Below are 21,749 nucleotides of genomic sequence, written 5' to 3'. Positions count from 1 at the left end.
GCGCTCTGCCACCGTCTCCGTCTTAATGGTTGTAAATCCTAGGTTGTAAATCCACTGTCCCTCGCATTTTCTTTTTAGTTAAAACCTCCCTTTTCAGAAACTGTCCAAAATCAATTATTTTCATAATGACAGTGGTTTGTTTCTCCCAATCCATGCAACGATTAAAATTGCCTCTTTTTGTTAAATGCGTTCCAGATCTCTCCGTTCCAGCCAGACTGTCACCTGAAACTGGAGGGTTTCCATGGCCTTCTCAACTTTACAGATGATCTTTTCCTTCACATTCAGCCATGTTTCTGTTCCTCCTTCCCTGCTTTTTCTGAGATATTTGATAGGCTGGGCCCTCTTCCTAGACCAAACTTACCAAAAGGTACCTCTGGCTGTTGGGAGAATTTCTCCCAGTGATGTCTCTCTGGAGGATAGTCCAAGTCAATTGGATAAGCCAAACCCCAGCATCCTGACTGATGCCCAACTCCTCTGGTTGCACCAACTCATTTCTGCTGGTCTGCACACTGCTTTCACACACCGATTCTCTTTCAGAAAACAAGAACATCACCCAATGTCAAGGAGGACAGAGCTTTGAGGACATTCTGAAGGGATTCGTTGAAAATGGGCGGGATTCGCAAATCTGACATGGGTGGCTGGAGGAACTTGCCACAAACCGTGATGGTGCCTCGTCCAACCCAGCACATAAACTCTGTGATGGAGAAGTGAGGGAAGCAGGGGAGTGGAGAGCAGGAGCTGGGCTGGAGAACCCTTCCCTTCCTCGGGGGAACTCCTGTCCAAAGCCTCCGATTGGTGTGCTCTGTGACAGCGGACACAGCAGTCTTGAATCTTGAAGCCTAGCAGACGGCACCCTCGTTTTGAGGGACGGACTCTGATGATACCTCTATCACGGCATGGTGGCACAATGGTGAGGTTAGCACTGCACCAGGGAACCGGGTTAGATTCCAGCCTCAGGTGACCGTGTGGAGTTTGCACATTCTCCCCGTGTTTGCGTGGATTTATTCCAGGTGCTCCTGTTTACTCTCAATCTAAAGATATGCAGGTTAGGTGGATTGATCATGCTAACTTGCCCCATAGCGTCCAAATATGTGCAGGTTATGTGGATTTGCCATGATCAATTGCATCTTTGTGTCTAAAGATGTGCAGGTTAGGTGTGGTTACAGCGACAGGGTTGGAGAGTGGCCTTGGTCGGGTGCCCTTTCAGAGGGTCAGTGCAGACTCGATGGGCTGATGGCCTCCTTCAGCACTGCAGGGATTCTATAGCCCTGCACATTAAGTGCTCTAAGTTACAGGGCTATGGACCGGTGCAGAAAGGTGCTGTAACTTTCCTATGATTCCAAGTTGGAATTTTGTAAACTGCCATTCCTGCCCAGTTTGTAGCCAGGTCTATGGCTATGTCAGTGATGATGTTCTTCTCTGAACTGAATTTGCACTTTTAGTGCCATTGTTTTATACCGTAGGGCCGCACCCAACCCCCAGTCATGCCTAAGCAATGTTTAACTGATCATACATTGTCTGAGAAACAAAGCAGGAATGTCGAAATTGGCCAGTTATGTCAATTCCTACATTGGAACTTGGATTACTTTGAAAGCTCGGTTTTGCTCTTATTTAGTCTCGGTTTTATTTCCCAACTATAAACCCTCAGCCCTTTCTGAGCTGACGCTCCACAGCTGCAGTTTTTCCCCATTCTGCCCAACGCTTCCTCACTCGGCCATTGTGCCTGCCTTCCCCGCAGCCTCTCGCGTTACCATCATGGCTAGCCAGGGCCTCCTATCTTGCCTCGCCTGGATGCCCAGAGCTAGTCCAGTGCCAGTCGCACACTCCTCGTTCTGCTCATCAACCTCACTGCGTGAAATGCCTCCCTCTCTGCGAGGCCCAGGGCACAATCTGCTATCCCGTCCCATCAGGTGAGTCCAGAGTAACCCAAAATCATGGAGGTTCCAATCCAAAAGATAAATCAACTTGTTGGTTTATTGAACAGACAAAGTACAAGCAGTCTATATAACTTACAAATAGGATAGCCATTGGAGTATGTGAACTATCAACTCGAGTGAGCTCTCAGCACGGAATACAAAGGAACAACCGAAAACAGTTCATATTTACGCAGAGTTTCAAGACTTGATGAGCATGTCAATTTGGAGATTATTGGCATGTGACCGCTGCACTAGATCCAAATCTGGTACCTCTTAAACGCCATCATCGCCGGAATGTAAAGAACTTCACCTCTTCATCAGTAGACACCAAGAAACTTGCATAATTATCAGACACATTCACTCTTCTTCCCAGGATATTACGAAGATGAACCAGACATGCTGTCTCCAGACTAGACCGTTATTTTTTATGTACAATGCTTTGATCCTCGCATTCGATGGAGTGTTCCTGCCCGAGCTATTGCCTAATCTAAACCATGTTATCCTGCGTCACAAATATGGATATTAGTACTGACATCTGCATCGGTCAATTATAGCTCCTTTCACACTGGACGTTCAGAGCCTTCTAACGAACGGCCCATGTTACATCTGTTACTTTCTACATTGCCTCCACTATTGGAGCTAACTATCCCTTTAGCTAACTATCCAAGCAGTCAACCTACAGTAATCATACCCTGCCCAAGAGGTCCTTGCTCCTCTCAAATCCTTACTCCTTTTCATTCAGAGATATCAAGGATGGACACAGTGTTTGTGAAAAAGCTACTTTATTTTATTCCTATATCAACAACAAACCTCAGCCCGGTTTATAGAGGTTATTATCAGACACAAACCTCAACCAAATTCAGAATAGCCAATCCCGGTTGTGAACTTTCTCTGGTCTTGCATCCCAGTTCAGCTCTCTGATGGGAGTCAGGACACAAACGGAGCCCAGCGCTCGCTGACCAGCTCAGTGGCTGACTTGGTTTGGGATCTGGTGATCCAACAGTCCATTGGATCTGTCGGATGCTGCTCCACATTGGTCAAAGATGTTGGATATCGACTGATGGGGGTCTCCCTCAGCACTATTCCTCCTTCCCTTGTATGGTAAGAGCGAATTTCATCCATCTTTTGTTTCGTCCATTTGGACATCTGGTCATTTTACAACTGCCTTGCCCCTCTCCACCACCCAGTTTGGTATCACTTGCAATTCGTATTCGGCGTTTTTAATCCAGGTTTTCCTTGTACATTTGAGCCAGCCATGGTCGTGGTTCCCCCCCACCCATTTCCACCAGCACGGTCCACTCGAGGTGTCACTCCCTTAAGGAAAGCAGAACCAGCAGCTTCCAGCAAATTGTATTTCTATTGTGCCTGCAACCTGGAGAATGAAAGAGAAAAAAAGACAAATGCCAAGGTGCTTCCCAGAGGCGTAAGCAAGAAATGCAGACATGTGCTGAATCAGTGTTGACTGTTGTTCTCTGCAGGATTATGTTACAGATACAGAATCTACAGCAGAAACAGGCCATTTGGCACGTCTAGACTCTGCTGTTATTTATTCTCCTTGTGCTTCCTCCCAGTCTGGTGATCTATATCCTCTCTGCCCCACCCCAGTCTCCCCACCTTTGACTGAAAATACATCCACCATTCCAAGTGATAGAGCTCCGCATATTCTGCGTAAAGATATTCCCCCTAAATTTTTGATTTGATGGGTTCCTGTAGATTACCTACCCTGGCTTCCCAATGTCAAGTTTCAAATCACCCTGCCTGTCGCCCCTTTGTCAAAGTATTTCCCCTCATCTTCACCACCCTGCCCTGCCTCTATCCCAGCTTTCAGACTCCCCTCCCCCACTGGCTCGGGTACTGGGAGCTCAGGAATTGCCCCCATCACCTGATCAAAAGCATCCGCAGGACCCAGCTAGCTTTCCATCCACCTCCTGATGAACCATGATCGGCTTTGGTGCCCGGTTTCACTTGGAGCAGCACCTTGGGACCATTTCTTCAATCTCCCGCGACATGGCAGAAATACAACTTGCTGGTTCTGTGGTGCGAATGGACTTGCATTTCCAAATCAGTCCTTTTCTGCATCTCCGGTTGACTCGCCACTTTGTCCTTGGCTTGATGCTGATAAACTGCAACTTTTATACCTGGAACTGAAGGAAAACCACAGGCTCGGTGGCTTGCTGCGCCTGATTGCTTGACGCACACTGATGAGTCAGCAAATCGGGCCACTGGGTGAAGTCCTTACCACACATGGAGCAGATGAATGGCCTCTCTCCAGAGTGCAGGCGCTGGTGCCGCAGAAGGTGAGAGGACTGAGTGAATTCCTTGCTGCAAATGGTGCAGCTGAACGGCCTCTCGCCGGTGTGCACACGCTGGTGTGTGAGCAGGTGAGACAGCTGCCGGAACCTCTTCCCGCAGAGGGTGCAGCCGCAGGGACGCTCGTCGGTGTGGATGCGTTGGTGCTTTATCAACTCCTCCGAGCCCTTGAAGGTCTTGCCACACTCAGTGCATTTAAAGGGGCGGGCGTCGGTGTGAACTCGCCGGTGGGTCACCAAGTGGGAGCTCCGAGTAAAGCCCTTCCCGCACACTGAACAGGTGAATGGCCGTTCGCCAGTGTGGATGCGCTGGTGGGTAAGCAGGTGGGATGACCGAGTGAAGCCCTTCCCGCACATGGAGCAGGTGAAAGGGCGTTCTCCAGTGTGGATACGCTGGTGGGTCAGCAGGCTGGATGCCTGCGTGAATTCCTTGCCGCACAGAGTGCAGTTGAATGGCCGCTCGCCGGTGTGAGTGCGCTGGTGGATCTGCAGGTTGGACGAGCCAGTGAAGCCCTTCCCGCACACCGAGCAGGTGAACGGCCGCTCCCCCGAGTGGATGCGCTGGTGGGTCAGCAGGTTTGACGTCTGAGTGAAGCGTTTGCCACACACCGAGCAGCTGAACGGCCTCTCCCCGGTGTGACTGCGCCAGTGAGTCTCAAGCTTCGACGGGTAACTAAAGCCCTTGCCACAGACTCCGCACTTATAGGGTTGCTCGCCTGTGTCGTTACACTTGTGCATCATTAAGCTGTCGGAACCGCTGAAGGTCCTGTCACAGATGGAGCACGTGTACGGTTTCTCGTGACTGTGAATGTTACAGTGATTGCGCAGACTGTGCAACTGGTTGAAGCTCTTCCCACAGTCGGAACACTGGAACACCCGGCCCCGCGTGTGTGTGTCTCGGTGCTTCTCCATCCACACTAAAGTTTTAAATCGTTTCCCACACACAGAACACACAAACCCTTGTCCAGGCTTTAAGGACCGGTGGAAGCCAGGTCCTCCGGAATCGGAGGACTTGCTCTGTTCTTGACGTGAAGCTTGGTTTGAGTTTCCCGCCTCCACATCCTCCCCATCCTCCCTGCAAAAGGAGTTTATAAGAGTCATCACAAGACAGAAATTCACAACTTTCGTCCCGCTCCTTTACGCAGAATTTGTTACCCAACCACTCGGTAAATTTGGGTGCCAATTCAGATACATCACTTTATCGGCTGGTACACGACTTCTCTCTCCTTCCGGAGGTGCTGACTCTGACTGGGTTCAGCCCCACACACTGCTTACTCTCTGTCTCAAAATTGCTGACTGACTGGGTTCAGTTCCACACTCTCGTTCCTCTCTCTCCCTCCTGAAGGTGCTGACTCTGACTGGGTTCAGTTCCACACTCACTCATTCTCTCTCACTCCTGAAGCCTCTGACTGGGTTCAGTTCTCCACTCACTCATTCTCTCCTGAAGGTGCTGACTCTGACTGGGTTCAGTTCTACACTCACTCATTATCTCTCCCTCCTGAAGGTGCTGACTCTGACTGGGTTCAGTTCTACACTCACTCATTCTCTCCTGAAGGTGCTGACTCTGACTGGGTTCAGTTCCACACTCACTCATTCTCCCTCTCTCCTGAAGTTGCTGACACTCACTAGGTAGGCTCAGTTCCACACTCACTCATTCTCTCTCTCCTGAAGTTGCTGACACTCACTAGGTAGGCTCAGTTCCACACACACTCATTCTCTCTCTCTCCTGAAGTTGCTGACACTCACTAGGTAGGCTCAGTTCCACACTCACTCATTCTCTCTCCCTCCTGAAAGTGCTGACTCTGACTGGGTTCACATGCTTGTTCCTCTCTCTCTCTCCTCAAGGTTCCCAGTGTCTGGGTTCAGTCACTGACTGGGTTCAGTTCCCCACTCACTCGTTCCTCTTTTGCTCTTCAAGGTGCTGACTCTGACTGGGTTTAATTCCACACTCTCTCGTGTTCAGTTCCACACGCAAGTTTTCTTGTTCTCTCATGAAGGTGCTGACTCTGACCGGATTTAGCTCCACACATACTCGCGGCTCTCCCTCTCTCCTGAATGTGCTGACTCTGATTGGGCTCAGTGTCACACTCATTTGTTCCTCTCTCCCTCCTCAAGGCGCTGACTCTGACTGGGTTCACACTGACTTGTTCCTCTCTCCTGAACATGCTGACTCTGATTGGGTAGAATTCCACACTCAATTTGTTTCTCTCTCTCCTGAAGGTGCTGTCTCTTGCTGGGTTCAATTCCACACTCACTCGTTCCTGTCCTCCTCTCACTTTCTCTCCTGAACATACTGACTGACTGAGTTCAGTTCCACACACTGATTCCTCTTGCTCTCTCTCTGAAAATGCTGACTCTGACTGGTTCCACACTCACTCGTTCCGCTCTCATTCTTCACCCCCCGCCCCCCATCTCCCCTGAAGCTGCTGACCGATTGGGCTCTGTTCCACACTCATTCATTCCCCTCTCTCCCCTTAAGGTGTTGACTCTGACTGGATTCACACTCACTTGTTTTTCTCTCTCTCTCGCTCTGTCTCTCTTGAAGTTGCTGACTCTGATTGGGCTCTGTTCTGCATTCACTCATTTCTCTGTCTGTCTGTCTCTCTCTTTCTCTCTCTCCTCAAGGTGCTGACTCTGACTGGGTTCACTTCCGCACTCACTCGTTCCTCACTCTCTCTGTCCTGAAGGCGTTGACTCTGACTGGGTTTAGTTCCAAACACACTTTCCTCTCTCTCCTCAAGGTGCTGACTCTGATTAGGCTCCGTTCCATAGTCACTTGTTCCCCTGTCTCTCTCATCTCCTGAAGGTGTCGACTCCGACTGGCTTTAGTTCCAAACACACTCGTTCCTCTCTCTTTCTCCTCAAGGGCGCTGACCCTGATTGGGCTCCATTCCATAGTCACTTGTTCCTCTGTCTGTCTCTCGCTCCTGAACATACTGATTCTGACTGGGTAGATTTCCACACTTACTCATTTCTCTCTCTCTCCTATCTCTAACCTTTTCTATCCATGATTCAGTCCAAATGCCTTTTAAATGTTGTCAATGTCCCTGCCTCAGCTTCCTCCGGCAGCTCATTTCACATAAGTACCACCCTGTGTAAAATAGTTGCTCCTCAGGTTCCCATTAATTCTTACCCCTCTTAACTTAAACCTGTGTCATCTAGTTTTCGATTCTCCAACCCTGGGAAAAAAACTGAGTACATTCACCCTATCCGTGCCTCTCCTGATCTTATTCACCTCTGTAAGATCACCCCTCAGTTTCCTACGTTCCAAAGAAAAAAGTCCCAGCCTGTCCAATCTCTCCCTATAACTCAGTCCCTTGAGTTCTGGTAACATCCTTGTAAATCTCTTCTGCACTCTCTCCAGTTTAATAACATCTTTCCTGCAGCAAGGCGACCAAAACTGAACACTCCAGGTATACTCCAGGTGTGGCCTCACCAACATCTTGTACAATTACAACATAACTTCCTAACTTCTGTACTCAATGCCCTGACTGATGAAGGCCAGCATGCCAAAAGCCTTCTTCACTACCTGTGACTCCACCTTTAGAGAACCATGCACCTGAGGTTCCGCTGTTCCACGGCACTCAATGTGAAAGTCCCATCTTGATTTGACTTTCCAAAATGCTACACCTCGCACTTGTCTTATTGAATTCCACTTGCCATTTCTCGGCCCAGATCCTGCTGCAATGTTTGATAACTTTCCTCACTGTATACAATACCACCTATTTTAATGTCATCTGCAAACTAACTGATCATGCCTTGTACATTTCTCTCTCTCATGAATAGGCTAACTTTGACTGGGTAGATTTCCATACTCACTCGTTCTCTCTCTCTCCTGAAGGTGCTGACTCTGACTGGGTTCAGTTACACACTCACTCGTTCCTCTCTCTCTCTCTTCTGAAGGTGCTGACTCTGATTGGGCTCCGTTCCAAACTCACCTGTTCTCTCTCTCTCTCTCTCTCTCTCACACACACTCACTCACTCCTGAAGGTTCCAGCTCTGCCTGGGTTCAGTCCCACACTCTCTTTGTCTCTCTCTCTTCTCTATCTCCTGAAGGTGCTGACTCTGTCTGGGCAAGTTCCAAACTGATTTGTTCCTGTCCCCCTCTCCCTTTCCCTTTGTGCTGAACATACTGCCTTTGTCTGGCTTCAGTTCCACACACTGGTTCCTCTTGTTCTCTCGTGAAGATGCTGATTCTGACTGGGCTCAGTTCCACTCTCTTTCTCTTCAATATGCTGACTCTGTCTGGGTGGGTTTCCACACACACTCATTCTCTGACTGGGTTCAGTTCCACAGACACTCGTTCCTCTCTCTCTCTTTCCTGAAGGTGCTGACTCTGACTGGGTTCAGTTCCACACTCACTCATTCCTCTCTCTCTCTTTCCTGAAGGTGGTGACTCTGACTGGGTTCAGTTCCACACTCACTCGTTCCTCTCTCTCTCTCTCTCTCTTCCCCCCACCCCCTGACGTTGCTGACTCTGATTGGGCTCTGTTCCGCATTCACTCGTCCATCTGTCTGTCTGTCTCTTTCTCTACCCTCAAAGTGCCTGTCTCTTACTGAGTTTAATCCCGTACTCACTGGCTCCCCTCGCTCCAGAATTGGCAGATGTCTTAAACATTTGCGTCAGTCTTTACAATGAAACAAGAGGATAGAGTATCGCATGTATTGGGGAAAAAGTAAAAAATAAATGGCAGTGAGAACTTCGGTGATGAAGTGCAAGATAAATAACTTGGCAGCGGAGGAAATACTGTGGTCAAGAATAGAATAATCTCCACAATCTGATGGGTTGTAACATTACCGATGTCATTGCATTATGTTTAGGGTGAGGGGCATTGGAGGCGGATAGGAGGGTCAGATCAAGAAATTCAGGATTACTATGTCATGTTCTGGGAAGTTATGTTATTTTCAAACAAACATGAATGGATTAAAAGAATCAGCTCGGAATGTGTAGGCTGAGTCACACCAACCAACGTTTTGCTTTAATTTTTAAAGGCATGCGAGACTTGATGGATAATGGATGCATCTGGATGTTGTTTATTCAGACTGGATGTTGTTTATTCGGACTTCAAGAAAGCTCTCGAATATTAGCAAGGGAGACACCGTCTTGGTGTCCACCCTGTCAAGCCTCTTGAAAAATGTAATTGATCAGATTCTAAAATCCAAGGATTATGGTGGGCCCAGCCAACTTAGCCTCTTCTCTAAGGACCAATCTCCTCATGCCAGTTGCCTGTCTCGTGAACCTTCATTGCATTTTCTCTCCCCCCACAGTAACATGTCTATCCTTCAGTATGGAGCCAAAACTGCACACAGTGCTCCAGGTGTGGCCTCGCCTCGCCTATACCTTGCCAAATTGTTGCACAATCACCAAGACTTTTAATTCTTTCATGGGATGTGGTCAACCTGGCAAAGGCCTACCTTAGTTGCCCTCTGAGGAATGTCTTGCTTGGCCATTTCAGAGCGGCAGAACATGAGGGTCTGGAGTCAGGTGTAGCATAGACCAAGTTAAGGACGGCCAATTTCCTTCCCAGAAGGACATCAGTGAACCTGGTGAGTTTTTACAACAATCGATAAGAGCTTCCTAGTCATGTTGAGCAGATTTTACATTCCATATTTTATTAACAGTATTTAAATTCCACTGGGGTTGGGGAGTTGCGGTGGCAACGGTAATGCACCTTGGGGGAATTGAACACCGCTCTCCAGCGTGGCATGTGGAGATTCTAACCACTATTCTAATGAAGGGCCCAGTCTATTCATCTGCTTCCATACAGGAAGCCTTGTCTGGTGAACCTTCATTGCACGCCCGAGGAGAGCCAGGTCGCAACACCATTCCAAAACAAACTATATTTTACTTACTCGCCCAAACAGCCCCACCCAGGAGAGTGCCGCAGTTCGCCACAGTATGTATTGCGCCGACCACGTTCCCGCCCCTCGCCCAAGCTGTCTGGATCCCTCTGCAGTCTCTTCGCGTCCTCCTCATAACCTACTTGCCCACCGAAAGCTGTACTCCCCACACATCCGGAAAAGTCGCACTCGGTCCCTCACCTATCCAAAGCTCTCAAAGATTGCCTCGTACACTCATCAGGACAGATTTGCGAGCAAATCAAACCTCCCGAGTGAACTGTAATGAGTATGGACTGATTCTCTATGAATATAAACTGTACGTTGCTGAGACCGAAGACTGAACCATGATATTTGTTTAATTAAGTAAGGGCTGCCGAGCCCAAAACCATCCCCTTTCTTTCTACTCTGTCCTTTTCTTGATCCACAACCAATGCTAATGACCATTTCCAGGAAGAGATCTAAACATCACCATTTGCCACTCCATTCAAAGTCATTACAGTACCGTCACTGAATTCCCCCACTAGCAATATCCTGGGGGTTACCAATGACCACAAACTGAACTGGACCCAGCCGTACAAATACTGTGGCTACAAGAGCAGGTCAGAGGCTGGGAATCCTGCAGCGAGTATCTCACCTCCTGACTCTCCAAAGCCTGTCCACCACCTGCAAGGCACAAATAAGATTTGCTATGGAATACTCACCATTTGCATTGATGAGTGCAGCTCTAACAACACTCAAGAAGCTCCACACCATCCAGGACAAAGCAGCCTGCTTTATTGGCCCCCCCCTTCCAAGATTTTCACCCCGCCCCCCCCCCACCACCATCGCACAGTAGCAGCAGTGTGTACCAGCTACAAGATGCACTGCAGGAACTCACCAAGGCTCCTTAGGCAGCACCTTCCAAATCCATGAACTCTACCAGCACGGTAGCACACGTGGCTAGCACTGTGGCTTCACAGCGCCACAGTCCCAGGTTTGATTCCCTGCCGGATCACTGTCTGTGTGGAGTCTGCATGTTCTCCCCGTGTCTGCGTGGATTTCCTCTGGGGGCTCCGGTTTCCTCCCACAGTCCAAAGATGTGCAGGTTAGGTGGACACCTTTAGTGTCCAAAAAGGTTAGGAGGGGTTATGGGGATCGGGTGGAAGAAAGGTCGGTGCAGACTCAATGGGCCGAATGGCCCCCTTCTGCATTGTTCTATATATGTCCTTCTGGACAAGGGTTGCAGATACCTGGGAACACCGCCACCTGGAAGTTCTCCTCCAAGTCACTCACCATCCTGACTTGGAAATATATCAGCCATTCCTTCACTGTCACAGGGTCGAAATCGTGGAACTCGCTCCCTAACAGCACAGTGAGTGTAGCTACATCACAGGGACTCTCTCTCTCTGCTGAAGGTGCTGACTCAGACTGGGTTCAGCCCCACAATCACTCATTCCGCTCTCTCCCCTGAAGGTGGAGAATGGGGCAGGCGGGATTCTAACCACTCTTCTAACGAAGGGCCCCGTCTACACACCCTCTTCCGTACAGGAAGCCTTGTCTAGTGAGCCTTCACTGAATTCTCGAGGACAGCCAGATCACACCCCCATTCCAAAACAAACTGTATTCTTACTTACTGTCCCGAATACTGCCCCTCCCCATCCCACCAGGAGAGTGCCGCTTTTCGCCACAAAATTTATTGCAGCTGATACATAACTACCCCCTCGCCTAAGCTGTCTGGATCCCTCTGCAGTCTGTTCTCATCCACCTCATAACCTACTTGCCGATCGAAGTACTGAACCATGATATCCGTTTTAATTATTCACAGTAACTTCATTGCAGTGTTAATGTAAGCCTACTTGTGACACTAATAAAGATTAAGTAAGGGCTGCCGAACCCAAAACCGTCCCCTTTCTTTCTACTCTGTCCTTTTCTTGATCCACAACCAATGGTAAGACATTTTTCCCAATCCACTGAAACAGTCCATGTCCAAATGCAGTAAGACCTGGGCAATATCCAGGCTTGTGCTGACAAGTGGCAAATAACATTTGTGCCGCACAAGTACCAGGTAATGACCATTTCTAAAAAGAGAAGATCTAACCATCACCACTTGACACTCAATGGCATTACCATCACTGAATCTTGGGGGTTACCACTGACAACAAACTGAACTGAACCCAGCCATAATAATGCTGTGGATACAAGAGTAGGTCAGAGGCTGGGAATGCTGCAGCGAGTAATTCTCCTCCTGACTCTCCAAAGCCTGTCCGCCCACATGCTACAGCTGCAATACATTACCTTCCCTGCCATCACTCAACAATTATCCAAACTTACATTATGTGGTTCAACACAAGTTCAAGTTCAGGGGCATAAGACATGGGAGCAGAATTAGGCCATTCTGCCCATCAAGTCCGCTCCACCATTCAGAAGCAAGAAGTTTAGTGGAAATTTGAGAAAAAACATTTTTACCCAGAGGGTGGTGACGGTGTGGAGCGCACTGCCTGGTAGAGGTGGGTTGCCTCACATCCTTTATAAAGTACCTGGATGAACACTCGGCACATCATAACATTCAATGCTATGGACCAAGTGCTGGCAAGTGGGATTAGGTAGGCAGGTCTGGTGTTTTTCATGCTTCGGTGTAGACCCAATGGGCCAAAGGGCCTCTTTTGTGCGGTGTCATTCTGTGATTCTGTGAACCAGTTATGCTATAAATTTATGATACTTCTTCCCCCCCCCAGTACCATTTTAAACTACTGCCACAAGAACAAAAAAAACGTCCCGGCTTTGGGTCACTGTCCATGTGGAGTTTGCACATTCTCCCTGTGTTTTGCCCCCACAACCCAAAGACATGCAGAGTAGGTGGATTGGCCACACTAAATTGCCCCCTAATTGGAAAAAATGAATTGGGTTCTCTAAATTTATATTTAAAAAAAGAAGAAAAAAAACATAACTGACCAACTTAGTGCCTCCAGGTTTCAGTTCTGGGTCTCACCGCCTGTGGTTCTCTCTCTTGGGCCACTCCTCTTTGTAAAAGGCCAAAATGGGATCTCACTGCACCAAACCCCCTCACTTCAAAAATTCTCAGTTCTAAACACTGCTTACTGCTTCTGCTAAGCCTGTTGTATTGATTCTACCTCAGCTCCCAGTGCTATAGAACCATAGAATTCCTGCAGTGCAGAAGGGGGCAATTTGGTCCATTGAGTCTGTACCAACCATCTGAAAGAACATGCTACCAAGGCCCAGGCCCTGCCCTATCTCCACCTAACCTGCACATCTTTGGGCACACAAAGAGGCAATTTAGTATGCCAATCGAACTAACATGAGCATCTTTGGACTGTGGGAGGAAACCCATGTAGACAGTTCTGATTTTTAATTGAACTTCAACTCCTGGGGCGAGATTCTCCGACCCCCCCCCCGCCGGTATGGAGAATCGCCGGGGGCTGGCGTGAATCCCGCCCCCGCCGGTTGCCGAAGTCTCCGGCACCGGATATTCGGCGGGGGCGGGAATGGCACCGCGCCGGTTGACGGGCCACCCCCCCGCGCGATTCTGCGGCCCGGATGGGCCGAAGTCCCGCCGCTAAAATGCCTGTCCCGCCGGCGGAAATTAAACCACCTACCTTACCGGCGGGCAATCTGGCCCCGGGGGTGCCCCCACGGTGGCCTGGCCCTCGATCGGGGCCCACCGATCCGCGGGCGGGCCTGTGCCGTGGGGGCACTCTTTCCCTTCCGCCTTCGCCACGGTCTCCACCATGGCGGAGGCGGAAGAGACTCCCTCCACTGCGCATGCGCGGGAATGCAGTCAGCGGCCGCTGACGCTCCCGCGCATGTGCCGCCCAGAGATGTCATTTCCGCGCCAGCTGGCGGGGCACCAAAGACCTTTTCCGCCAGCTGGCGGGGCGGAAATTCGTCCGGCGCGGGCCTAGCCCCTTAAAGTTGGGGCTCAGCCCCCAAAGATGCGGAGCATTCTGCACCTTTGGGGCGGCGCAATGTCCGACTGATTTGCGCCGTTTGGGGCGCCAGTCGGCGGACATAGCGCCGTTTCCAGAGAATTTCGCCCCTGGTTCTGATTAAGGATCCTTCCTGTTTGTTCCCTTATTTTTCCTTTCTTTTATTTTTGTTGTTACTTTTTTGATCCATGTTGTTTAATGGGCCTGTGGCTTTAAGGCAAAGTAGCCTGCACCTTTAATTCAATTGGAAGATCCAGAAGGCTGTGCTGTTTTAGACTGACATCAATGATGACTTGGATTGATTGATGTGGCTGGTGGCCAATGAATGGGTCCAGAAGGCTGTGCTCTGCCTGGTAACAGGTGGTGATTGGAATGTTTCTCAGAGCCAGGAGATTCCATTTTAGTTTCACTTTTGATTCTGCAGTGTGGTGGAGGATTCCAACTAATTTTCTCCCAAAAGATTCAGCTCAACTTTTATAAGATCATTGTGAGGGCTGATTCTCTCGCCAGTAAGTCTGGGTGCTAGTCTCGAGTGTGTAAAGGCTTTAAGTCAAACCATGGGCTGGAAGCAGGGTTTGATGTGAGACAGTAGCTCAAGAAAGAAATAGGCCTGAATGCAAACTTTTGAGTTGAAGGCCCAGTTTGATAAGAACCCAGTTCAGCACGGTAGCTTTGTGGATAGCACAATTGCTTCACAGCTCCAGGGTCCCAGGTTCGATTCTTGACTTGGGTCACTGTCTGTGCGGAGTCTGCACATCCTCCCCGTGTGTGCTTGGGTTTCCTCCGGGTGCTCCGGTTTCCTCCCACAGTCCAAAGATGTGCGGGTTAGGTGGATTGGCCATACTAAATTGCCCATAGTGTCCAAAATTGCCCTTAGTGTTGGGTGGGGTTACTGGGTTATGGGGATAGGGTGGAGGTGTGGACTTGGGTAGGGTGCTCTTTCCAAGAGCCGGTGCAGACTCGATGGGCCGAATGGCCTCCCTCTGCACTGTAAATTCTATGATCTATGATTAGCACTCTGTTCTTTTGGTTTCTGTGGCTATGACTCATCTTTTATTTCCTCACCCCACAGTATAAATACTTTCCACTTTCTATGTCTTTTAGCTTTGACAAAGGGTCACCTGGACTCAAAATGTTAGCTCTTTTCTCTCCCTACACATGCTACCAGACCCGCTGAGATTTCCCAACATTTGATCTTTCTGAAGAACTAAAGTGACTCTACAGAAATCCTGTAAGTACCATACTGAATAAATGACTCTGACAAGAAGACCATCACCAAGTGTAAACCAGAGGCTTTGATCATCCAGCATTCTGAGGAATGCCTGCTACAAAACCACCATTGGAAGCAAGGACTTGGACCTTAATCCTTTTTATTTTTACCCCTTTCCACTCCTGTGTTATCTGTCTTGTGTGGGTGGGGCAGTTAAAGGGGAAAGTTTGTCATTAAGCAGTTGTACTTGCTGCTTATTTCATATTTGTTCTTGTTACAAATAAACAGTAATTGTGTTTAAACTTACAAACCCGGTGACTGTAATTATTGGACAGCCAGAACTTGTGGGTATTTTCATAAGAATTATTGGTTTATTCACTTGTGTTGTGAGTCCGGGATGAGTAAGGTTAGAATTGATCATGCCCAGCATGCCCAGGGTGTGGTAACACTATGACTACAAGAGCAGGTCAGAGGCTAGGAATACTGCAGAGAGTAACCCACACTTCCTGACTCCCCAGAGCCTGCCCACCATCCATGAGACACAAGTCAGGAGTGTAATGGAATACTCTCCATTTGCCTGGATGAATGCAGCTCCAAAAACACTCAAGAAGCTCAACAGCATCCAGGACAAAGCAGCCCATTTGATTGGCACACCTCCCACAAACATTCCATCCCTCCACCACCAATGCACACATTCCATAAATATTCCCTCCCTCCACCACCAAAGCATAGAGCAGCCATGTGTACCATCTGCAAGATGTAGTGTTGCAACTCACCAAGGCTCCTTAGTACACAACCAGTACTCTAAAAGGACAATGGGCAGCAGATGGAAAACCATCACCTGGAAGTTTCAAGTTGCTCACCATCCTGACTTGGATACACTATCGCCAGGTTAAAATCCGGGAACTCCCTCCCTAGCAGCACTGTAGATGTACCTACACCACAGGGACAGCAGTAGGTTCAAGAAGACAGCTCACCCACCATCTTCGAGGATACACATGGAGACTCCTGAGACAGTAAATGAATGCTTTGCATCCATCTTATAATCATTGAATCACTCCAGTGCAGAAGGAGACCATTCAGCCGATCCGAGTCTGCACCGGCCCTCTGAAAGAGCACCCCACCTAGGCTCACTCCCCTGGAGTAGAGGCACCTGCTTTAACCCAATACCCTGCCTTATCCCCATAACCCCACCTAACCTGCACATCTTTGGACATTAGGTCAATTTAGCATGGCCAATCCACCTAACGTGCATATTTTTGGATTGTGTGTATTTAGTTGCTTGCTGAGGAACATATGGACAGCAGTGGGCCATTTAGCCCATCGAGCCTGTTCCGCCACACAATGAAATCATGGGTGATCAAAGAACAAAGAAATGTACAGCACAGGAACAGGCCCTTCGGCCCTCCAAGCCCGTGCCGGCCATGCTGCCCAACTAAACTACAATCTTCTACACTTCCTGGGTCCGTATCCCTCTATTCCCATCCTATTCATGTATTTGTCAAGATGCCCCTTAAATGTCACTATCGTCCCTGCTTCCACCACCTCCTCCGGTAGCGAGTTCCAGGCACCCACTACCCTCTGCGTAAATAACTTGCCTCGTACATCTACTCTAAACCTTGCCCCTCTCACCTTAAACCTATGCCCCCTAGTAATTGACCCCTCTACCCTGGGGAAAAGCCTCTGACTATCCACTCTGTCTATGCCCCTCATAATTTTGTATACCTCTATCAGGTCTCCCCTCAACCTCCTTCGTTCCAGTGCGAACAAACCGAGTTTATTCAACCGCTCCTCATAGCTAATGCCCTCCATACCAGGCAACATTCTGGTAAATCTCTTCTGCACCCTCTCCAAAGCCTCCACATCCTTCTGGTAGTGTGGCGACCAGAATTGAACACTATACTCCAAGTGTGCACAGGAAGTTTCTTCTCCGTGCCGGCCATTGCGGAGCCTTAAGGAGGCCGGCGCGGAGGGAAAGAGTGTCCCCATGGCACAGGCCCGCCCGATGGGCCCCAATCGCGGGCCAGGCCACCGTGGGGGCCCCCTGGAGCCCCCCCCCCCCCCCGGGACCCCACTAACTGCCCTCCAAGCCAGGTCACACCGGTATGGACCACGCTGGCGGGACTGGCTGAAAATGAGCGGCCGCTTGGCCCATGGGGACCTGGAGAATTGCCGCAAAAACTGGCGCCGGAGAATTCGGCAGCCGGGGTGGGATTCACGCCACCCCCCCCGGCGATTCTCCGCCCCAGCGGGGGGGGGGGGGGGGGGGAAATCTCACCCCTAGTCTCTCCTTAATCTCCCTTTGTAGGACAACCCCACCATCCCAGGTATCAGTCTGGCAAACGTCCGCGGAACCCCCTCTCTGGCAGGTGCACCCTTCCTGAGATAAGGGCACCAACGCTGTATACAGGTCTGACCAAGCAGAAAGACATCCATAGAATCCCTACAGTGCAGACGGAGGCCATTCGGCCCATCTCGCGTGCACCGACCTTACAAAAGAGGCCCACTTCCCCACCGTATCATCGATCATGGCAAATTCACCTAACCTGCACATCTTTGGACCGTGGGAGGAAACACACAGACACAGTTTGGGTTCCCTTATATGAGAAAAGATTTACTGGCATTGGAGGAAATCTAGAGAGGTTTACTAGGTTGATCCTGGCTATGGAGGGATTTTCTTATGAGGAGAGGGTGAGTAGGTTGGATCTGTACTCATAGAGTTTAGAAGAATGAGAGGCGACCTTATTGAGACAGAGAGGATTCTCAGGGGGGCTGATAGGGTAGATGCTGAGAGGTCGTTTCTCATTGTGGGTGGGTCTAGGTAAGGGGTCACTCATTTAAAACAGAGATGAGGAGGAAATTCTTCTTTTGGAAGGCAGTGAAGCTGCGGAATTCTTTACCGCAGATGGCTGTAGAGGCTGGGTGGGTAAGTATGTTCAAGGCTGAGAAAGGCAAAAGGGAAGCAAGGGTTACGGGGTTGAGGCAGATCAGCCATGATCTCATTGAATGGTGGAGCAGATCAGATGGGCTGAATGGCCTATTTCTGCTCCTCTGTTTTAAGATCATTTCACATACTGATAACAATGATTCAAATGAAGGAAAAGAAAGCCTGATATTCAAGTTCGAGGACGACAGAAAGTCAAGATGTGATGGCAAGTCACCAAGGTGAGAGCACGGAGTTCATCGTGGATACCTATGAGCTGCACTAAAGGCGGAGGATTTTTGCAATGGGGTCAGCCGCAGTGAGGGGCTGTGGGGGAGGGACTGAGGAAAATTCACAGATCCAAGAGCAGAGATCACAACAAGCTAGGGGGCACAATCAAACCAAAATTCAAACTGTTAATGGTATGTACCCGGTTTCAGGAATACAAACCGGTGTTAAAGCAAACTCCTGTTGCATCTGATCTGGGGTTTCAGTCCTGGGCATGACGATACTGGGGTGAAAGGGTTGCGCAGGCAAGGTTTATATCCCCTGAACTCGGGGTGGTTTAACTGAGCTGTTAGGATCTAAGTATTTGCAGCGAGTGAACAATTTTCTCAGGCCGAGAGCTAGTGTCCAGAACAAAGGGCACAATCTTAAATTCGGAGCCAGTTCATCGAGGGTTGGTGTCAGAAAAGGAGGAAAATCATGGAACTCCTCCCCCAAACTAAGCAGCTTTCTTGGAAACACCACCACCTGGAGGTTCCCCTCCAAGTCACTCACCACCTTGACTTAGAAATGTATCAGCTATTCCTTCACTGACGCTGGGTCAAAATCCTGAAACTCCCTCCCTAACGGCACTACGGATGCATCTACACCTCAGGGACTGCAGCGATTCATGAAGGCAGCTCACCACCACCTTCTCAAGGGCAATTAAGGATGGGAACTAAATGCTGACCTACCCCATGAAGGACCATATTTTTTTAAAAAAGAGGACAACTGAAGTTTCCTGGATTAAGAGACACTAGGTGGGGGTGTCCAGAACCAGGGGTCACAGTCTGGGGATATGGGGTAGGCCATTTGGGGCTGAGATGAGGAGAGACTTATTCACAGAATGGTGATCCTCTGGAATTTGCTACCAAAGGAAGCAATTGAGGCCAAAACATTGTCTGTTATATATAGTACTTGGGGAGAAGGGAATCAAAGGGTATGGGGGTGGGGGGGGGAAGGCAGGAAGAGGTGTATTGCGTTGAATGATCAGCCATGATCAGAATGGCGGGGCAGGCTTGAAGGGCTGAATGGTCTCCTCCTGCTCCTATTTTCTATGACATGGCTGTGGTATTGAATGAATGTTTTGCATTCAAGTTCACTAGAGATGCTGCGAAGCATGATAACAAAGGGAGATGTGGGGGCAAGGGTGGAAGGTGTGGAGGAGGCAGTGGCTGCCTGGATAAAAGGAAAGAGGTGCTGGAAATGTTGGCTACAGTGCGGCGATGATGTAAGTAAATGTGAAGCGTGCAGTCGCCAGGGTGTGTGTGTGTGTGTGTGGGGGGGGGGGGGGGGGGGGGGGAGAAGAGAGAGAGAGAGAGAGAGAGAGAGAGAGAGAGAGAGAAGGAAAGTAAGGAGAGGAGAAGGAAAGAGAATCCACTCAATACAAGTCAATCAGTTGAGGGTCTGAGCTGGCCAGAGCAGTGGCACCACGGCTGGCTCTGATGTTCAGCAGGGAGAGTCAAAGCGCAGAAGAGCAATAGTCATAGGGGACTCTATAGTCAGGGGCACATATAGGCGCTACTGTGGATGTGAAAGAGACTCCAGGATGGTATGTTGCCTCCCTGGTGCCTGGTCTCAGAACGGGGAGCGGACATCCTGAAGGGGGAGGGCAACCAGGCAGAGGTTGTTGTACATATTGGTACTAACGACATAGGCAGGAAGGGGCTTGAGGTCCTGTAGCAGAAGTTCAGGGAGCTAGGCAGAAAGGTAAAAGACAGGACCTCTAGGGTTGTAATCTCGGGATTACTCCCTGTGCCACGTGCCAGTGAGACTAGAAATAGGAAGATAGAGCAACTAAACACGTGGCTAAATAGCAGGTGTAGGAGGGAGGGTTTCCGTTACCTGGACCACTGGGAGCTCTTCCGGGGCAGGTGTGACCTGTATAGGAAGGACGGGTTGCATCGGTAGCATTGTGGATAGCACAATTGCTTCACAGCTCCAGGGTTCCAAGTTCGATTCCGACTTGGGTCACTGTCTGTGCGGAGTCTGCACATCCTCCCCGTGTGTGCATGGGTTTCCTCCGGGTGCTCCGGTTTCCTCCCACAGTCCAAAGATGTGCAGGTTAGGTGGATTGGCCATGATAAATTGCCCTTAGTGTCCAAAATTGTCCTTAGTGTTGGGTGGGGTTACTGGGTTATGGGGATCGGGTGGAGGTGTTGACCTTGGGTAGGGTGCTTTTTCCAAGAGCCGGTGCAGACTCGATGGGCCGAATGGCCTCCTTCTGCACTGTAAATTCTATGTTAATCATCTAAACTGGAGAGGCATAAATATCCTGGCCGCGAGGTTTGCTAGTGTCACACGGGAGGGTTTAAACTAGTATGGCAGGGGGGTGGGTACCGGAGCAATAGGTCAGAAGGTGAAAACATTGAGGGAGAACGAGGGAGTAGGGCCAGTATGGCTCTGAGGAAGAGCAGACAGGGAGATGTTGCTAAAAACAGTGGGTCTGGTGGCCTGAAGTGCATATGTTTTAATGTAAGAGTATAACGGGTAAGGCAGATGAACTTCGAGCTTGGATTAGTACTTGGAACTATGATGTTGTTGCCATTACAAAGACCTGGTTGAGGGAAGGACAGGATTGGCAGCTAAACATTCCACAATTTAGATGTTTCAGGCGGGATAGAGGGGAATGTAAAAGGGGTGGCGGAGTTGCGCTACTGGTTCGGGAGAATATCACAGCTGTACTACGGGAGGACACCTCAGAGGGCAGCGAGGTTATATGGGTAGAGATCAGAAATAAGAAGTGTGCAGTCACAATGTTGTCGGTTTACTACAGGCCTCCCAACAGCCAGCGGGAGATAGAGAAGCAGATAGGTAGACAGATTTTGTAAAGGAGTAAAAGCAACAGGATTGTTGTGATGGGAGACTTTAACTTCCCCAATATTGACTGGGACTCACTTAGTACTAGGGGCTTGGACGGGGCAGCGTTTGTAAGGAGCATCCAGGAGGGTTTCTTAAAACAATATGTAGATAGTCCAACTAGGGAAGGGGCTGTACTGGACCTGGTATTGGGGAATGAGCCCGGCCAGGTGGTAGAAGTTTCAGTGGGGTAGCATTTCGGGAACAGTGACCACAATTCAGTAAGTGTTAAAGTGCTGGTGGACAAGGATAAGAGTGGTCTTAGGGTGAATGTGCTTAATTTGGGGGGGGGGGGGGGGCTAATTATAACAATATTAGGCGGGAACTGAAGAACCTAGATTGGGGGCGGATGTTTGAGGGCAAATCAACATCTGACATGTGGGAGGCTTTCAAGTGTCAGTTGAAAGGAATTCAGGACCGGCATGTTCCTGTGAGGAAGAAGGATAAATACGGCAATTTTCGGTAACCTTGGATAACGAGAGATATTGTAGGCCTCGTCAAAAA

At 49.5% G+C, this 21,749-nt stretch overlaps 1 protein-coding gene across 5 annotated transcripts in view; it reads right to left on the bottom strand.

Moving 5' to 3' along the window:
* Positions 1 to 21,749, bottom strand: part of LOC140420856 (uncharacterized) — a 245,636-nt gene that overhangs the window by 42,858 nt on the left and 181,029 nt on the right. For 3 of the 5 annotated variants that reach the window (XM_072504944.1, XM_072504941.1, XM_072504946.1), the window contains 2 exons: positions 9,641 to 9,769; positions 1,957 to 5,300 (listed from right to left, as the gene is read on the bottom strand). In XM_072504944.1, coding sequence (XP_072361045.1) covers positions 4,049 to 5,300; positions 9,641 to 9,769 — 1,381 coding nt within the window. In that variant the 3' untranslated portion in view covers positions 1,957 to 4,048. Of the gene's footprint in view, positions 1 to 1,956; positions 5,301 to 9,640; positions 9,770 to 21,749 lie in introns of those variants that run through there. The other 2 variants (XM_072504945.1, XM_072504943.1) reach the window with 2 other exon arrangements.

This window comes from Scyliorhinus torazame, chromosome 5, assembly GCF_047496885.1.
Source record: "Scyliorhinus torazame isolate Kashiwa2021f chromosome 5, sScyTor2.1, whole genome shotgun sequence".
Taxonomy (NCBI): Eukaryota; Metazoa; Chordata; class Chondrichthyes; order Carcharhiniformes; family Scyliorhinidae; genus Scyliorhinus; species Scyliorhinus torazame.
This window is presented reverse-complemented; position numbering and strand designations above follow the sequence as displayed.